A 20,147-nucleotide genomic window follows, 5' to 3' on the forward strand; every position below is an offset into this window, starting at 1 on the left:
CCCCTTATCTACAAAATTAACCAGGTAGCCAAATTCAATTGACAATTGGGTTCAGTTTGACTCACCACACCCAGACATGATACTCCCAGACCTGTCTGGCAATGTGAACCAGGCTAGAAGATCTCAAAAAGCAGCACATGAGGCCACGTTCTAATGAGATTCCAATACAAATGCCAAACAAAGTCATTGAAATCTACCAGTCTGGAAATAGTTACAAAGCGATCGCTAAGGCTCTGGAAACCACAGTGAGAGCCATTATCCACAAATGGAGAAAACTTGGAACAGTAGTAAACCTTCACAGGAGAGGCCAGCCAACCAAAATTTCACCAAGAGCGCATCGACGATTCATCCTGAAGGTCACAAAAGAACCCAGACGAACATCTAAACAACTGCAGGCCTCACTTGCCATAGTTAAGGTCAATGTACATGATGCCACGCTGGGCAAAAATGATATTCATGTGAGAGTAGCTGACCAAAAGAAAACAAAAGTTAATCTCGCATTTGCCTAAAAAAACCTCTAGATTACCTAAGGCCTCATGCACACTTCCGTCGGCCGTTGTACGGCCGCTAATTACGGTCCGTGAAACACGGGCCGCACGCGGATGGCTTCCATGTGCAGTCCGTTGTTTCACGGACCAAATCAATGAAAAGGCAGAGAATGTTCTGTCAAAAACGGGCAGGAGTAGGACCTGTCCTACTTTTGACGGAATGGCTGGACGGTTACGTTAAAACAACGGAAGTGTGCACGGCCCCATTGAAATGAATGTGTCAGGGTGCTATCAGTTCAAACAACGGATGGCACCCTGACCAAAAAAACTGAAGTGGGCATGAGGCCTTAGACTTTTGTGATAATATTCTGTGGACTGATGAGTCAAAGGTGGAACGTTTCAGAAGAAATGGATCTCTTTACATCTGGCGCAAAGCTAACACTGCATTTCACCATGAGAACATCATATCAACAGTCAAACATGGTGGTGGCAGTGTGAGGGTCTTGGGCTGCTTTGCTTTTTCAGAACCTGGACGATTTTTCATAACTGATGGAACCGTGAATTCTGCTGTCTATCAGAAAATCCTGAAGAAAAATGTCCACCTGACATATACTTCTACACAGCTCTGTATATTTCTTCTATTTGTGTAAACTTTCTATTACGCAATCTATTGTATGTGATGTTACATTACCGAATAAAGTCTCGGTCTTCTAAACAATAAATGTGATGGTTTGTGGTACATGGAATAATAATCTACCTCCTCTTCTTATTGGCAGCTGTGTTCAATACTCTTGTGAGGATACTGACTGTCAGGAGTTGAAGGTTGAAAATGCTGCACTGAACTATACAAATGGTCGCTACAATGGGGCGCAGTGTGAGGTTACTTGTCAGACTGGTTATAGACTGAAGATACACAGGAATCACAGGAATGATGGTGTCCTAAAAACTCAGGTATGTAAAGAACCTTCTTTATTTGTATATTTCATTGATTGTATGTTTGCATTTTGGACACATTAAGGGCATGACCAGACGGGGCGGAATTGCTCTAAAATCCGCAGCGTACACGTTTCTCCATTGCCTTCCACAGCTTTTTAGTAGGGTTTGTTTACAAGTTGAGGACAATTCCGCTGCGGAGCATAGGCTGCAGTGCGGAATTTGGTGTCCGCAGCATACAATGGTTGTCGCGGACGTGTCGCAGACTTGTTGCGGACTCATTGCGGAATTTCTCCATTGACTTCAATGGAGAGTCAAAATTCCGCAATGAAGCCCGCAGATGTTATTTGTGCTGCGGAGCGTATTGGTTTTACTAACATGACATTTCTTCATTCTGGCTGGACCTATGTATTTCTAGGTCTACAGCCAGACTGAGGAAGTCAATGGGGCTCCCGTAATTACGGGTGACTACATGTGTGCACCCGTAATTACGGGAGCGTTGCTAGGCGACGTCAGTAAATAGTCACTGTCCAGGGTGCTGAAAGAGTTAAGCGATCGGCAGTAACTGTTTCAGTACCCTGGACAGTGACTTCCGATCACAATATACATCAACCTGTAAAATAAATAGAGGTTCATACTTACCGAGAACTCCCTGTTTCTTCCTCCAGTCCGGCCTCCCAGGATGACGTTTCAGTCCAAGTGACGGCTGCAGCCAATCACAGGCTGCAGCGGTCACATGGACTGCCGCGTCATCCAGGGAGGTCGGGCTGTTTGGCGAAAGAGGGACGGGTCACCATGACAACGGCCGGGTAAGTATGAATTTCTTTTTACTTTTACTAGGGAAAGGGCTGTCCCTTCTCTCTATACTGCACTGATAGAGAGAAGGGAAGCCCTCTTCCCCTCAATACGCAACGGCTAGTCCGCATCAATTTAATGCCCATTTTAGGCAAAGCCGCAACAGAATCTGCAACGCAGATTCTGTGCGGCATTGATGGGGACAGTGGCGGAAGAAATACGCCACGTCTGGGCATGCCTTAAGGGTATGTCCACACGCCTTATTTTCGCCGGTTTTTCGGGCCGTAAACGGTCGAAAAATCGGAAGCGGAATGCCTCGAAAAATTTCAGACTATTGATTTCAATGGGAAAAACGGCGGTCTGTTCCGACGGGGCGTTTTTTTTTACGCAGCCGTTTTGAAAAACGCAGCGTAAAAAAACACCCGCAAAAAAGAAGAGCATGTCACTTCTTGAGCTGTTTTTTGAGCCGTTTTTCATTGACTATAGAAAAGCAGCTCCAAAAACAGCTGTAAAAAAGGCGCAAAAAACGCGAACATGTGAACATACCCTAACCCCTTCATTCTGGGCCCTAATGACAAAGCAATATTTTTTAGTTTTTCCATTGTCAAATTCAAAGAGCTATAACTTTTTTTATTTTCACATGGACATGGCTGTATGAGGTCTTATTTTTTGCGGGATGAGTTTGTTTTTTTTCACAATACAGTCACATTGATACTTTTGTTGGGATGGTGTGCAATGACCTTAAAAAACGTAAAATTAAGAAATCTAGTACCTTTGGTAATCTTAATAATGATGAAAGACAAGCATTGGACACTTTGTGCAGAGACGACAATTTAGTTCTTAAACCCTCTGACAAGGGGGGCAATATTGTGGTCATGAGCCATGCTGACTATGTCGGCATGGTTCATAGACTACTTGATGATAATACCACCTATGTCACTCTGGATATGAACCCTACGGTTAAATATCTCGCCGAATTATATACCCTCCTTGATGCTGCCAGGAATGAGAGTTTCATCACTACTGATGAATTTAAGTGTCTTTATAACTCTACCCCTACTTTGGCGACCTTTTATGCGTTGCCAAAGGTTCACAAAGCAACTTCTCCTCTCCCTGGCAGACCCATCGTGTCGGGTAACGACAGTCTGACACATGGCATTAGTCTTTATGTCAATGAGATGTTAATGCCATTTGTCTCTTCCCTGTCCTCCTATCTTAAGGACACCAAGGACACCGTGACCAGGATCCATGAGATCAATGTAACCCCCACCACAATGATAGCGAGCATAGACGTGGAGTCACTTTACACTAATATTCAGCACGATTTAGGACTCACTGCTGTTAAACACTTCCTGAACACCAAAGGCATACAATTCCAATGTCACAACAATTTTATTTTGTCACTTTTACGTTTCTTACTTACTCACAATTATTTTATTTTTGATCATAAATATTACCATCAAATAAAAGGCACGGCACGGTCTGTGCACCTACTTATGCGAACCTTTTCTTAGGGTGGTGGGAAGACACTATGGTTTTTTCTGATAATTTCTCCTCCTTCACTTCACATATTTCATTCTGGGGGAGATACATTGATGACATTCTCATCCTTTGGGATGGGGATGTCAACACTTTCTGTGACTTCATGTCTATGCTCAATGCCAATTCCATTGGCATGAAATTTACTTATGAGATTCATGATCATGCTATTAATTTTCTTGATCTCAAGATATCCTTGGATCCTGGTGGCGGTGTCCAAACGGATATTTTCCGTAAGGCTACCGCGACTAATAGCCTTCTATTTTGGCAGAGCCATCATCCTCCTGCCCTGAAGAAGGGCATACCCATTGGCCAGTACTTGAGAGCCAGACGTAACTGCTCAAGCGAGTTGGCCTTTCAAACTGAATGTGACGGTCTTTTTGACAAGTTTACAGCACGCGGCTACCCTAAAAAATGGCTACATAGGGCATATGCCAGAGCAAGGGCTTCTGATAGGTGTGACCTATTGTCAAATAGAGGAAGTCAAGTCACTAAAACAGGGTCACCTGGAGCCATTCGGTGTATTGGCACTTATGATGCCGGTTCCCCTCATGTCATTCAAATCCTACGAAGACACTGGGCTATCCTTACGGCCGACCCTGACCTCAGGGATGCAGTGATGGCTAATCCGAGCGTTACTTACCGTAGGGGTAGGAACCTACGGGAATTCTTGGTGCATAGCCATTACTCTAGACAATCCAACATTTCTTCGACATGGCTTAAATCACCATTAAAGGGTTTCCACCCATGTGGCAGATGTTCTTTCTGCCCCCTAATGCCGACCGTTAAGAACTTTTCCAATCCTGTCGACGGTAAGCTATATCGAATAGAACAATTTTTGAACTGCCAGAGCAGTGGGGTGGTCTATATCGCTAAGTGTCCCTGCCCTAAGTTATACGTGGGTAAAACCATTCAGGAGTTGAGAAGACGTGTGTCTAGACATATGAGTGCGGTGACCTGTAACGAGGATACCGCTCTTTCCAGACACATTGTTAAGTTTCATGGAGGTAACCCTAGATTGCTGAAATTCTGGGGTATTACCCAAATTAAAATGGGTCCCAGGGCGGGCAATTTGGATCGTAAACTCTTGCAAGAGGAAGCGAGGTGGATCCATAGACTCAATACTATGTCTCCCTCAGGTCTGAACGAGGGTTTTACCTTCAGTGCGTTTCTTTGACTCTACAGTTGGACATCGAGAATTTATTCTCTTTGTTGTTTGTGTCTATACTATTGGACCTCTGTAGAATTATACATATACATATAAAAACTACTGATAATTAAAATATTGTTTGTCTGCCATTTATTGAGCTCTCTACACCAACGTGGAGAATTCTCTTAAATAATATCATAACCATTCTAATCAGTAGGTTAGACTAATCTACGTACTTCCATTGTGGCTTTGACCACATTTTGGCGGCGATTTACTGTCATTGACATATTATATATATTGTTAGTGATCCTGTGTTCACCTCCAGAATTATGGTATGTCCCCAAGAGGGGACTTTTTGAGGCATTCTTTAGTCGTGAGTGACCATTTTATTATAGGGAACTGATATGTATTCACATAGGGGAGGGTGCACCTCTATACCTACAGTATTGCGTATGTGCCCTATTTGAATTTTTGGGGCTTGTAGATACAGTTCTTGACATTGATCGTGACATGAAGGCAGTTTAGCCGAGTGCACATTAGGGTTACATGGGGACGGGACACATATAGGTCCCTCTCTATTGGTCTATTATCCTACCCTAGCTATATATCGGCGCTAGCTCAATTAATTAATAATGGGCTTCCATTTGCCCACTCACCCCTAATATATTGGCTAAACCCGTGGACACATGCTTGCTAAGCATCGTCATTATAACGATGAAGGCAAGCAGTACCATTGCACACAGTGTAAATTATGAGCAGAATGAAGCTCTCTGGCACTGTGTCGCTATTCTGTGCATCTGCGCATGCGCTGGCGACTCGCTCCGAAAGTTGCGGTCCTAGTTAGGCTGTACGCGCTAAGTCCTTGTTCTATGTCTCTGCGCATGCGCCGCCTCCTTGCCTATAATTGGACCATCTCATCTTGTTGTTCATTTGTCGGCTACATACAGCTGAGAGACCTTAATGTCTCCCTCATTGCCATTGGTTATCTGGTCCGACACACCTTCAGATGCGTCATTGACGTGTCTATATCAGGATCTTTTTCTTTCCGCGCCGCCATTAGCCCCGTGTACCCCTGAGGACGCTACGTAGTAGCGAAACATGTCGTGGGGGCTGCTAATATTTTAATACACTGCCGCTGATCGGACCTATTGTTGCCTACTAGTTACCTTAACAAATCTAATTGACTAGGGAAGATACTAATACTCCTACGTCAGAAACTACATTTGCCTGTTAAATCAGGTAACACATGCCTGTGTCCGTCTCTCGGCTAGTGAGAATTTTAAATTAATTAATGTGGTTTGTCTAGCTACACGTAGCTTAATAAAGTTCATTATTTTACACATCAGTGGTGGCTGGGAATTTGGGCTTGGTTGTTTGCAGGCAGCCCTTTTTTGTATAAATGTTTTTTTTCAATGGCACCATTTTGGGGTATATAGAATTTTTTGTATTAACTTTTATTGACTGTTTTTGGGGGGGAATATAAAAAAAACTGAGAAATTTAGCCATAGTTCTATGCATTTTACATTTACGCCATTTACCGTGCGGCGTAAATATCATGTTACCTTTATTCTATGGGTCGGTACAATTACCATGATACCACACACGTTTGAACTAAAATTATTTTATATTGCATTGCCGCTTTCCAAGAGCCATAACATTGTTATTTTTCCGTCAATGTCACCATTTGAGGGCTTGTTTTTTTGCGAGACTTCATTGCTACCATTTTGGGGTACATTGGACTTATTGATTAATCTTTTATTATTATTTTTTTGGGGGGGAATGGAACAAAATGGCAATTTTGCCGTTGTTTTTTGTGTTTGTTTTTTTACAGCATTCAACTTGCGGTTGGGATACCATATATGTGTAGGTTTTATTTAATGTTTACTCTTTTACTAAATAAAACCATTTTTTATCATTGGAAAAAAAATGTATGTGTATGTTTTTATTAATTTTTATTTCACATTAAAAAAAAATCAGTCCCACTAGGGGACTTCACTGTGCAATCTTTAGATCACAGATATAATGCTTTGGTATACTTCGTATACCAGAGCATCATTATCTGTAGTGTAAAACTGACATGCATCGATTAGGACGTGCCTCTGGCAGCCTTGACACCCCATCAGAGGCGCACAATTGCATTTGCGATCCGCCGATGGGTGAGAGAGGAAGCCCCCTCCCTCTGTAAACAACTCAAATGCATCGGTCACTAATGACTGCGGCATTTGAGGGGTTAAACGGTGGCGATGGAAGTAAATTTCGATCGCTACTGTTGGAGCAGTAGCCCGGCTGTCATCAGACAGCTGAGCCCTGGCTCCTGCCTGCACGGGACACCCGTGCAGGTAGGTTATTAGGCCGCCATGAAAAGGCGACGGCCTAGAATAAAGCCCATTAATGACCGCCGTGAAAAGGCGATGGCCTAGAATAAAGCCCAATAATGACCGCCGTGAAAAGGCGTATCGGCGGTCATTAAGGGGTTAAGCGGAAGTTTTTTTTTTTAAAACTGGCGCTACATACTGGAGGAAGATGTTCGTAATCTAATAAGAGGCAAACACCTTTTTATTTAAATTAGTCACATCTCTGGATGTTCATTCACCTAAAAAGGGAAATTGTAGCTGCCGTAGATGTCCGCTATAATTTCTGCTAGCTTCTGGTGTAAATTATAGTAAATTTGTAAGGCCATAGCACATAGCAGGCCATGTCCCCTTTTGCTAAGTCCACCCACTTTTTGAAAACTGACAAGTACATTTTTTTTACGCAAGTCCATCATTTGAAAACTGGTGCTGAAAGTTGATAAATTCACCGCTAAGAGTTTATTGTATAGTGTCACATAGTCAGATATTGTCCTGATACTAATTAACTCCCCAAGGGTACTGATACTAAAACAGGTGTATACACAAAAATATGTCATGGAGTTTCATGATAGTGCTCAGGTGTATATATATGTATATATATATATATATATATATATATATATATATATATATATACATATACACACACATATATATATATATATATATATATATACATACAGTATACATATATATTTTTATTTCTTTATTTATTTATATACACAAACACTTATGTGTATTTGTCAACCACATTAAAGGGGTTTTCCAGCTTCTGACAACTGATGACCTATCCACCGGATAGGTCATCAGTACATGATTTGTGGGGGTCCGACACCCTGGCCCCACATGGATCAGCTGGTCCGGTGCCTCCGTGCACCGGATGTACAAGCCGGAAGCAGTTGGCTTCCATGGAATAGCGGCCGAGTACTGCAGCTCTGCCCCTATTCAAGTGAATAGGAGCAGACCTGCAGTTCGGCAGCATGGCCGCTATACTATGTACGGAGCCAACTGCTTCCGTACATAGCATTATGTGCCACAACATCCGGTAGCCATGGACCCGCGCTGATGACATACTGATGACCTATCTGGTGGATAGGTCATCAGTTGTCAGAAGGTGGACAACCCCTTTAAGTAACCTCATAAAAGTTGCCGATCAAGTTACACATAACAGGAACATCCATAGAGTTCACATATAGCCCCAGATATAAAGCCCCCTTACGCAACCAGTTACAAAGCCCACGTGATGTGCCAGTTACGAAGTCGTCATTGCCAATCCCAAAGCCCTAATACTGTGCTCTACTTCATGTGAGCAGGCAATCAGATTGCGCCTAAGTAACTCCTTAATGCCGTAGAGGATTTCTGCCCAGCATAGCCAATCTACTTAATCACTCATTCAGAGACATCAACTCAGAATGGAAAGTTCTGGATCTGGTACAGTTTGCTGACTCCAGGACACTTGAAGAGGGAAAGAAATTTTAAACACCAGAGGTTAATCTTAAAGGTTCTGGGTTCTACGTAAATGGGACGCTTGACTTTCACCAATATCTACACATACTGTTAGCAATTGGTCACCACCTGCCCTTCAATGAAGGTCTAACCTAGTGGAGTGCTTGATAACCCACTCATTTAACACTTGTCCCTCGTATCCAGCTATTTAAGTGCATACTATACGTCGTAGTCCAGTAATTTATGTCCATACCTGATCCATTATTTGAATTTCCATTTCTAGTGAGAAACTCCATCCCTGGCTTAATGGCTTTGAACACACCACTAGTGGTACAATAGTCCTTTATGGCAGTCCACTCTAGTGGTTCAATAAACCCATGGTGGTTTAATAATGTAATAATAACAGTAGTTCAGCGGTTCTAAAAATGTAGTGGTCTGAAGGTCCTATAAAAAAATACTAGTTTTAATAATCTCTGTTGTTTTTTGGTTACAAAAGCATTAGACCCAGTAGTCTAGGGATTAATAGGAATATCCTTGGTGGTCTACGGACTTAATAGCCATTTCGCTGATGTACACTTGCCAACTATCTTACTGAGCTCCCTGTAAAAGAAGAAGTTGAATGTGGTCAGACAATTTTCTACTACCCATCTGACTGTTAAGTAACATTGGCCTTTATTAACTTCTTGTACAGTTCGTCAAATCTGCAGCCCAGATTAGTGTGGCTAGCAGCATTCAGAAAGCAAACCCTCACTAAAATGACAGCAAAGCAATAAAAAGGTAACACCAGTAGAGTTAACAGTAAAAATGTTATTTAATGTCCAAGGCTAATGCAACATAATGAGCTATAATGCAGTAGTCAAAGTATTTCTTGTGCACATATAGTATAATCTCATACACTAAAGTAAATCTGGAAACATATCCCTACTTCATATATAAAACACCAATAAACACTATTGATTTGAGCAAGGATTATACTTAGTCTGAGGGCTCATGCACACACAGTATGGGGCTGTGTTGCCCCTCCATGCACTGGCTTCATCAGATGCCTTATGTAAAGAGATATTTGTATGGAATTAGATGGAGCATTTGTAAAAAAAAAAAAATACACTTGTATATATATGACCGTGTGCATGAGCTATAAGACTCAAACTTAGACACTATGTACATGACCATACATTACACTTTGCCTTGTGACAACTTTTTTGTTTTCCTGTCGACATGGCTGACTTGTTTTTTGCAGGATGAGTTGTATTTTTCAATGACACCACTTTGGGTTAAATAGAATTTTTGGGTTAACTTTTATTAACTTTTTTTTGGAGGGGGTAATATAAAAAAAGTCCCAGTAATTTAACAAATGTTCTATGCATTTTAAATTTACGCCGTTCACCATGCGCTGTAAATATAATGCAATCTTTATTCTATGGGTCGGTACGATTAGGGAGACTCCAAATATGTATAGTTTTTTTATGTTTTACTACTTTTGCAGAATAAAAAACTTTTGAACTAAAATAAGTTTATTTTGTATCGCTGCTTTCCAAGAGCCATAACTTTTTTATTTTTCCATGAATGTGAGGGCTTGTTTTTTGCGGGTACATGGGACTTATTATTATTTATTTTTATTTTTTGGGGGGAATGAAAAAAATAGCAATTTTGCAGTTTTAGTTGCGTTTTTTTATGGCGTTACCCTTGCATTTTAAATAATATGCTAACTTTCTTTTTAGGGGCATTACAATTGTGGCGATACCATATATGTGTATTTTTTTATTTCTTTTTTTACACTTTTACTAAATAAATCCACTTTATATGAAAAAAATTGTTTTATTTTTCTTTCTGTGGACTTTTATTAATAATTTTTATTTCACACAAATTATTTTTTCAGTCCCACTAGGGGACTTCACTGTGCGATCTTTTGGTACTTACTTAGTATAACACAGCATTACTGCCTAATAGGCATATAGCCAGGGCAGGCTTGGGGGCATTTGTTAAGGGCCAGGCTGCCATGGCAATACATCGGCCGCAGGCGATCGCATATGCGTGCCACCAATTGGTGACAGAGGGAGCCCTCTCGCTCTGTAAACTACTCAGAGGGACAGAGGGAGCCCTCTCTCTCTGTAAATCACTAATGATTTAGGGGCTAAATGGTCGCGATCGAAGGAAACTTCGATTGCTACCATTGGAGCCGGAGCCCGGCTGTCAACAAACAGCCGAGCACCCACTCCAGCCTGCACGGGACACCCGTGCAGGAGTAAGATTAGGCCGCCGTGAATACGCGTCATCCTAGAGTAAGGCCCCTTAATGACCGCCCTGAAAAGGCGTATCGGCAGTCATTAAGTGGTTAAAGAACCACCTATACTTTCCACTGAATTGCCTCCCTATGCCACAGCCTACTCTATAAGAAACGTTCAGAAGTAAACCATCAGCATGATTGTATGAATGATTACTCCTGGGTTTTGGTTCTGAAAATTTCTATACAATTCATTGGTTGCAGATTAAAATTGCGTTTAGAACTACTTTTCTGTAAGTACCTGTCAAAACAGCCGGATTTACAAAAAATTGGTTAGAGGAGTTTGACTGATTTTACAGATGTTTATTAATCCTAATATCGTTTGGAAAAAAAAATCTAATTAAGTGTTTTACTCTGCTGGGGAAAAATAATTATTGTTAATCCTTTGGTATTACAGGCTAAGTTAAATTTTACTTAATTAAATCATAAGACTGATCATCTGCGCAAGCTAAAAATATTGTTTCTATATTTTACTTTGGGCTTTCCTGTAGATTGCCTTATATAATAAAATATATATGTATTTCAATAAACTATTCACATCTTTTTTTTCTTGTTACAATCTACAACATGGGACTTGATGTGCTTTATGATAACCCCTAAATACGTGATAAGTAGAGTACCAGAAATTTTTTTTTTTTTTAAATGACTAAATGTTTCTGTTTCATATATGAAATAAAGTGGCTATTGACCGCGGCATTTAACGGGTTGAACGGCCACGATCGAAGTAAACTTCGAAGTAAAAGGGACACCAGTGCAGGAGTTAGACTGGGCCGCTGTGAAAAGGCGACGGCCTAGCCTAAGGCCCCTTAGTGATCGCAGTGAGAATGTGTATTGGTGGTCACTAAGGGGTTAAATCTGCTATATCTTTAAAAGGTTCAATGCAAATGTAATGGGGTTATCCCATTAGTACAACCCCAGTCTATATTACCTGTTAGGCCATATGGATGTCATGGGGGAGGGGTCCCCCATTGAGACCCCTTCTATATACTGGAATGGGGAACCTCAACAAGGAAGCAGCTGCCTCACTGGAGGACTCAGAGTGACCGTTTGGACGTGCACCATGTAATACCACATTTCACCTAAAGTGGCCCCTGCTGGAGAAATGTGTGGCTGCCCCCTGTGATTACGGCTGATCGAACGGGGTTTTCATAAGCTGGAAATCAACTGATGGACCCACGGCGAACAGCTGATCACCAGTGGGGTTCTTATTTTTTGGAGCAGGAAAGTCCAGATGGGACAACCCCTTTAAGACTTTTTAGTGGAGGACTTAATTAGTAATACATTCTTGGAAGTGAAAAAAAATGCATTATATTTTGTTTTAAATGTATTGAGGTAGTGACACAGTTGTAAGAGCTGGAGTGTATCAGCTAAATCTTTAGTACAAGTTGAAAGCTTTTCCTTTAGGAAACATTATACTCTAAGGCTACATTCACTCGAGCTTGACAGATTTACGTGTGTAAATGGGCATAAATCTGTCTGTGCATTGCATTTTTATATCAGTGTACCCTGAGTGTGGCATGTGTTTTTCATACACTTGCAAGCACTTCTTTTTTTTTTTCAATGTAATAGATATGTGAAACACAGACAGAACACGGAGGTGCATCCGCGTACTGTTCGTGGTTTTCACGCACCCATTGAATTCAATGGGCGGCTAGGTGCGTGAAAACGCACCAATATAGGACATGCAGTGGGTTTCACGCAACGGATACTCGCTCTGTGAAAACTCGCGCATGTGTGAATGGCCCCATCGAAATCAATGTAGGTTATTTCAAAGCACAGCACATGGACGAGATTCACGCTCGTCTGAATGAGCCCTAACTTTATACAGTATCTCTAATCCTCCTTCCCTGTGTGGATTAGGTGACTCATAATTATGCAGAGCATTCAAAGAATGCTGTTTGGATTGGTGACATTCTTCTCGTTCAGCCATAATTGCCTTTAAACACAATGTGACTTTTGACTGCAATTGTTTGGAAATGTTGTGGGTGACACAGTTTGTAATAATCGGCAACTGTCCCTTTCACCCTATGCCTGGTATGTCTGTATTTTTAAAATGGTTAATGTGGAAATACTCTTCTTGGTGTGGAATGTTGGTATAAACGGAAATACATTTAAATTACATTTAATTTGATATGTGTTTATCTGTGTCTGGGGTGAAATGTAAAAGCTTTCCATATCGTGAATAAATGTGGGGAGTTCAAAGTCATCATACAAGTAAACATTGTACAAATGAAAGAAAATATCTCGGTTCAGTTTTATTATCTTTGGAAATATAAAGTTATGGGGGTAACAGTGAAACAGTGACAGGTCAATAGACATGCCACCCTCTATTGTCTTCTGTGCATCTAGAATAAGTATAAACCCTGCTCAGGATTCACTTACACGACTCCTGGACCCTGGATTCTGGTGGATTTTGCCCTTTGAGGATCCAGTCATAAGGACTGGCTTGCAGAGTTTGAGACAGTCGTTTCATAGTGACAGAGGTGTATCTATAGGGGGTGCAAAATGTGCAAGTCACATCTGAGATATGGTGCCTGAGGGGGCCCAAGAGCTCCTCTACCACTCAAGAAGGCACCAGTATTACATGGGAGGTGGGGGGCATGTAAGAGATTTTGCAATGGATGCCTCTGGATAGTGATGGTCTTACAGACAAGTGAGATGTGTGTTGATAGTGACATACTTCTAGAAATACTATAAAAGGTTTCACTGAATCCAGAGTGCTAGACTGTTGTGTTTCTCCATCCCTAACCTTCGGTTGCTAAACAAATACTAGAATTAAAATGCAGATCCACCTTTTTTTTAATATAAATTTCTGTGCAGATAAATTTTCTTTTTTCGTGGAATTTCCGATTGGCTTATGTGTTCCTCCTATTCTGTTGATTGCAAGTCTGTCATACCATTCTGGCCGAGAAGAGCATGGTTTCCCCTGCTTCTGAGGAACCTAGTTCATAGTCAGGGAATATATTGGAGGCTCTGCTCAGAATGGACATGGTGTCGCAGAATAGCCAATAGTCCAAGAACCTGAAAGTGTTCGGCCTGACAGCATGGAAAATGATGGGTGCTTACTAAGAACAATGGGCTTATCAGATCCATTGGTCTCAACCCTGTTAGCTCGCCGAGGAGCAGCAAAAAATAAAACCTATTTCTGTAGAGTGTCCACCTTCAGGAGTTAGTTTGAACAACGAAAGCTTCTGGCAGAGGAGCCTACGTTAGGAAATGTCTTCCAATTATTGTAGGATGGATTTAAGAAGTGACTAATCCCTAGTAAAATCAGAGTCCAGTTCTCCACTCTTTCAGCATTTCTTGGTAAGTCTATCAAAAGAACCTTTGATAAAGTGCTTCCTAGTGGCCATTCAGAAACCTTGGCCAGCTAGGGTCAGCCCTTTTTTAAAGTGGGTTTTGCCTACAAGAGGCAAACTTGCTCTTCCTATCGGAGAAAGTGTCATTCCTGGTGGCAGTTACATCATCCAAGCGGATCAGTAGCTACAAACCTTGACTGCGGCTTTGTCTTTCCATGAGGACAAAGTGGTGTTAAGGACACTGGCTACATTCAGACCCAAACATCCATACTTCTCAAATATAAATCAGGAGGTGGTCATGCCAGCCTTCAGCGCCAAACCTACCTCAAAGGTGCTTACAGACACTAGAAGTGGGGTGGTGTCTGAAGATCTACCTGTCCCGGACAAAAAGCTTTCGGAAGACGGATCATCTATTCGTGCTCATACATGGCCTAAAGAAAAGGGAGAAAGCCTCCAAATCCACCATAGCTAGGTGGCTGAGAGGCGCTGTCATCTTAAGTTACAAGATCAAAAGCAGGTCTCCCCCAATAGGTGTCTGGGCTCACTTGACCAGGGTTACAGCCACTTCATGGGCAGAATTGCAGAACAAGCTCAAGTGCCAACTGAGAGATTCTGCTGGGCCGTATTGTGAAACACCAAATTCCCGCATTAGTCACTATAGATTGGACATCCCTGAAAGACAGGACTCTTCTTTTGGACACCCAGTTTTGTCACCTGGGTTTTCACACCTTTAAGGAATCGTTCTACATCCCCATATATATCTGATGCTGTGCAGGATGTCCAGTAAAGCTAGAATTTACTTATGCAATTCCTCTTTCCTGTAGTCCAAACAACAACACATAATTATTCTCTCAATACATTTTCATCTTTTTAATTTATCTCAGTTTGGGCATCAAAAATACACTGTGAAGGGAAGGAACTGAGGTCTATTTATAGGGTTCAAATTGAATTTACCCTTTGTGTCACCTGGGCAAAGCAAGTGGCAGGGGGATATATCTATATATATTTATATATATATATATATATATATATATATATCCATATATATATATATATATATATATATATATATATATATATAGCTGCTATATATGTGAACCCTATAAATAGACCTCAGTTCCTTACCTTCACAGTTTATTTTCGATGCCCAAACTGAGATAAATTCAAAAGATGAAAATGTATTGAGAGAATAATATATATATGTGTGTGTGTGTGCTGCTGTTTGGACTACAGGAAAGAGGAATTGCGTAAGTAACTAATACAGGCTACCTTAAATGTGTCTTTAGGGTAAGGAGAGGAAATTTGATTTGCTTTGGACAATCCCTACTTGTTGAAGGGCTACTTCACAAAGTATCTACTACCACTAGGACCCCCAAAGATCAGCTGTAATCTGTGGGGAAACCTGGCAATTTCCCTGCAGTGCCACAACAGGGGAATTTAAGCATTATACAGTTTTGATTTTGAGGAGATTTCCAAGCTACTCATTGCGTTTCTAAGCGTATTTTTGTAGTGAACGATTAAAATTGTAAATCTGTCCCTAGCCTTATTGTTTATAACAGAATATTCTGAAAAAAATAACTTTTTTTTAAAGATAAATGTTGCATTGTTTATTTATTTTTCAATCTTTACAAATATGTAGTTAAAGTAGTATGTGTGTTTTCCTTGGCGAAAGACATTTCAAAGATAATTAAAATGAACGGAAGACCTTGGTACTAGGACGTTCACCACATGACATCATGGAACTAGTCCAGGACAGTGAGCCACATAAACATTTCCTAATGGATGAATCTATTGCATTGCACTATAGTAAACCAATTTTAGAATACTAGGAGTAAACAGAATACTGTTTCTAAAAATAAAGCTTTTATATGTTAAGTAGTATGTTACAGTTGATGTGATCTTCAATGCTTTTATGCAAAAATTCAACCTGGAATCTATCTCAGCATAAGTTTACTTTTCACTTTTTCCTTTCTGAGTGACTACTATAAAAACAAATAATATCACCAGTAAATGGCACTTTCATGTTATAATTTGGTAAGTCAAATTTTTTTTTTAACTATTACCTCTTTTTCCTCTATTGGAACCAAAAGTTTGCAAGGGGCAAGATAAGCTCCTTTGGTGCCTAAGGCATGAGTTTCAACCCTGGGCCCATTCATTCATTTAATTGCTCTAAAGGTGCTCCTCAGACCCTGGAGCTTAAGGTCTTATTACATGGCCCGATATGGGCCGTGATAACGAGCGCCGATCAATAAGACAGCTCGTTGATTGACGCTCGTTTGCTCCTTTCACAAGGAGCAACGATTACTTATGTATAGGGACGAGCGATTGTTACTACGATCACTCGTCCCCATGCATATCCATAATTAGAGATGAGCGAACCGGGACAACCGAACCCGGTTTCGGTCCAAACATCGTGAAAAGTTCGGTTCGCAGCGAATCCGAACTTCACCGGATTCGGCCGAACACGTTTTGACCGAACCCGGCTTATGAGTTACTGATTTTCCGGTACGCGACATCAGGAGATAGTCACTGTCCAGGGTGCTGAAAGAGTTAAGCGATCGGCAGTAACTGTTTCAGCACCCTGGACAGTGACTTCCCATCACAATATACATCAGCGTGTAAAAAAAATAGAGGTTCCTACTTACCGATAACTCCCTGCTTCTTCCTCCAGTTCGGCCTCCCGGGATGACGATTCAGTCCAAGTGACCGCTGCAGCCAATCACAGGCCAATCACAGGCTGCAGCCAATCACAGGCCAATCCCAGGCTGCAGCGGTCACATGGACTGCTGCGTCATCCAGGGAGGTCGGGCTGGATGCCGAAAGAGGGATGCGTCACCAAGGCAACGGTGACGCGTCCCTCTCTTGACGTCCAGCCCGACATCCCTGGATGACGCGACAGTCCATGTGACCGCTGCAGCATGTGATTGGCCTGTGATTGGCTGCAGCGGTCACATTGGCTGAAATGTCATCCAGGGATGTCGGGCCGGATGTCGAGAGGGACGCGTCACCAAGGCAACGGCCGGGAGGCCGGACTGGAGGAAGAAGCAGGAAGTTCTCGGTAAGTACGAACGTCCTTTTTTTTTTTTTTTACAGGTTGCTCTATATTGTGATCGGAATTCACTGTCCAAGGTGCTGAAAGAGTTACTGCCGATCAGTTAACTCTTTCAGCACCCTGGACAGTGACTATTTACTGACGTCGCCTAGCAACGCTGCCGTAATGCCGGGTGCACACATGTAGCCACCCGTCATTACGGGAGCTCCATACACGATTTTTATGGGCTTTCTTGAATTACAGGTTCGGTCTGAATCGAACTTTTTCAAGAAATTCGGCGAACCAGCCGAACCGAACTTATCATAAGTTCGCTCATCTCTATCCATAATGTCTACACAGGGAGTTGTGGTACCTACAACAATGATTTTTAGTGCTGCATAAAAGAGCAGATCAGCCAACAAACGAGCGTTTGCTCATTCATCGGCTGATCGTTGCCCTTGTTTACACAGGGCAATGATCGGGAACGAGCTTTCATATGAATGCTCGTTTGCTCCGCCATTGGCCCATGTAATAGGGTCTTTACAGCATTATGAACTGCTTGAACACAGCACTCAATCGGTTGTAGAAAGAAATTGAAAGCGGGAGTTTTGTTTTTAAATCCATAAATTGCCCCCCCCCCCCCCCTGTTAAGGGTGTCATAGTCAACCATCTAATATGTGACCCGGCCGTGGTATCAGTCCTTCAGAATTCCAAGACCTACAACCAAGCAGAAGTTAAATGTTAAATAATAATTGACAACCAACGAATCAGCAGATAAAAAAAAAATAATAATAATAAAAGTGTTTTATGAATCTTGTTATCCTGTTAAACCTGGACACACACAATTGGATATTTTAACAATAATCGAGTCACGAACAAACAAAAATGATTAGAAGCATTCATCATAGTTCAAAGGAGCTCTATAACATACAGTGTATCTCCAAGCACCGTATGGGTCCTGGGATTGGACCAATATCTCACTGACAGTTGATATAAGTGAGACATCTAATCATCTTTGACCATCTTTATCTTCAGAACAAACAAAATAATAATCTATCATGACCATACAGTCGTGAAAAAGTAAAGACACCTTATTTTATTTTTTAACATGTGTTGAAATATCCATAGTTAATCTTCATTTGAACAATATAAAAAGATAATGATGTAACTGAACAAACAACAATAACAAATTCACACGTAAAAATGTATTATTCACAGATATGTCATTTTCTTTTCTGAAAAATGGCATATGGTTCATGACTTTTATAACTGGCATTTTCCCCTTTGGCAGAGACCCCCCAGGGAATTCCGGCCGAAAACTGCACCAAACTGTGTGCAGATTTTGATCCGGAATCGCCACCGCTGAAAATATAGGTAAAGAAAGCCAATACTTAACAGTCCTGGCGCTGCCATAATGACATATCCCTCTGTCTTCCCTGCAGCCTGGCCTCCTGCTGTGATGACACTGCAGCCCATGTGACCGCTTCAGCTTGTGATTGGCTGCGGCAGTCAAATTGGATAAAACGTCATGCCAGGAGGCCGGGGAAGAAAAGCTGGGAAGAAAAGAAGCCGTCACTATGACAATGCTAAGGGGGGTAAGTATAGACTTTGTTCCATTAATTTTAAAGAAAAAAGGTTTTGTTTTTTTCAGATTTGCAATTCTTGCAGCGGAATCGCTGCATTTCCGTCACAAAAGTTGCAACATTTGCTATTTTTTGCACCTTTCCGTTAAATCCAATTTGGAAAACCCCGCAACAAAAGCGAATCTGCATAAGCTGACATGCTGCTGATTAAAAAATGCACCGCAGGCCAATTTATAAACGTCTTCGTAGCTGATTTATTCCGCAGTGTGTGGATGAGATTTGTTCAAATCTCATCCACTTTGTTGCTACTGTAAATTCTAGGGATTTTCCGCTCAGAATTCAGTTGCTGAAATTCCGCAGCATTTACACTATTTGGGGACCGGGCCTTAGTGAGAAAAAATGCTTCCCCACTCTACCGTGGAGAATTTTTTGAGTTGTTTCTTCTGTATACAGACAATTTATTTTTCTTTAAGCTATTCCTTGGTGGATTTACAGTATCATTGTCCTGCTGCAAGGTCCACTTTCAACTAAGGTTCATTCTACTGACAAGGGGTCTTTAGTAAAGGCCCTTTTACACTGGCCAATTATCGGGAGAATCCTCGTTCTCGATAATTGCCCTGTGTAAACGATCAGCAACGATCAGCCGATGAACGAGCAAACCTTCGTTCATCAGCTGATCTTATAGTTTTAAATACTGAAAATATTATCTTTGTCGGCAGCACATCCCCCTGACGTGCTGCCGACATGATAATAATGTATGGGGATGGGTGGTCGGAGTAACGGGCGCTCGCCCCCATACTAGCTCCTTGTGAAAGGAGCAAACGAGCTGTCTCGTTGATCGGTCCTCGTTTGCACGGCCCAAGTCTGGCCATGTAAAAGTACCTTTATCCTCAAGCCCCCCTCTGGTACAATATAGAAGGTGAGCTGCACAGGCCCTGATGCAGCAAAGCAGCCCAAAACCATACCATTTTCACCACCATGTTGTACAGTTAGTTTTAGGTTCTTCTGTTGAAATCTTTTTTGTCTTGTTGTTTTCACCAAACAAGTATTCTGATACTCCACCACTGTAATAAATTTATCACATCTTCTTACTTTCTTAATTTTATGCTGTCTAAATTTAAGACAGAAATAGTAAATATGACCTATTGTTCCAAAAATCCTGGTGTTTGCCTAGGTGATCATGGTCTCACTTTCTAGGCAAAAAAGGTTTCCACCTGGCACACCTCCCATGGATATCTAATCTGTGCA

The 20,147-nt window shown here is 41.5% G+C and overlaps 1 protein-coding gene across 1 annotated transcript in view; it reads left to right on the forward strand.

The window, feature by feature from the left end:
- The window catches only part of PAPPA (pappalysin 1), a 302,275-nt gene that overhangs the window by 241,160 nt on the left and 40,968 nt on the right, over positions 1-20,147 (forward strand). The window contains exon 14 of the mRNA XM_075835544.1: positions 1,265-1,439. Within this exon, the coding sequence (XP_075691659.1) occupies positions 1,265-1,439 (175 nt within the window). The remainder of the gene's footprint in view (positions 1-1,264; positions 1,440-20,147) is intronic.

Source organism: Rhinoderma darwinii, chromosome 8, assembly GCF_050947455.1.
Source record: "Rhinoderma darwinii isolate aRhiDar2 chromosome 8, aRhiDar2.hap1, whole genome shotgun sequence".
Classification (NCBI taxonomy): Eukaryota; Metazoa; Chordata; class Amphibia; order Anura; family Rhinodermatidae; genus Rhinoderma; species Rhinoderma darwinii.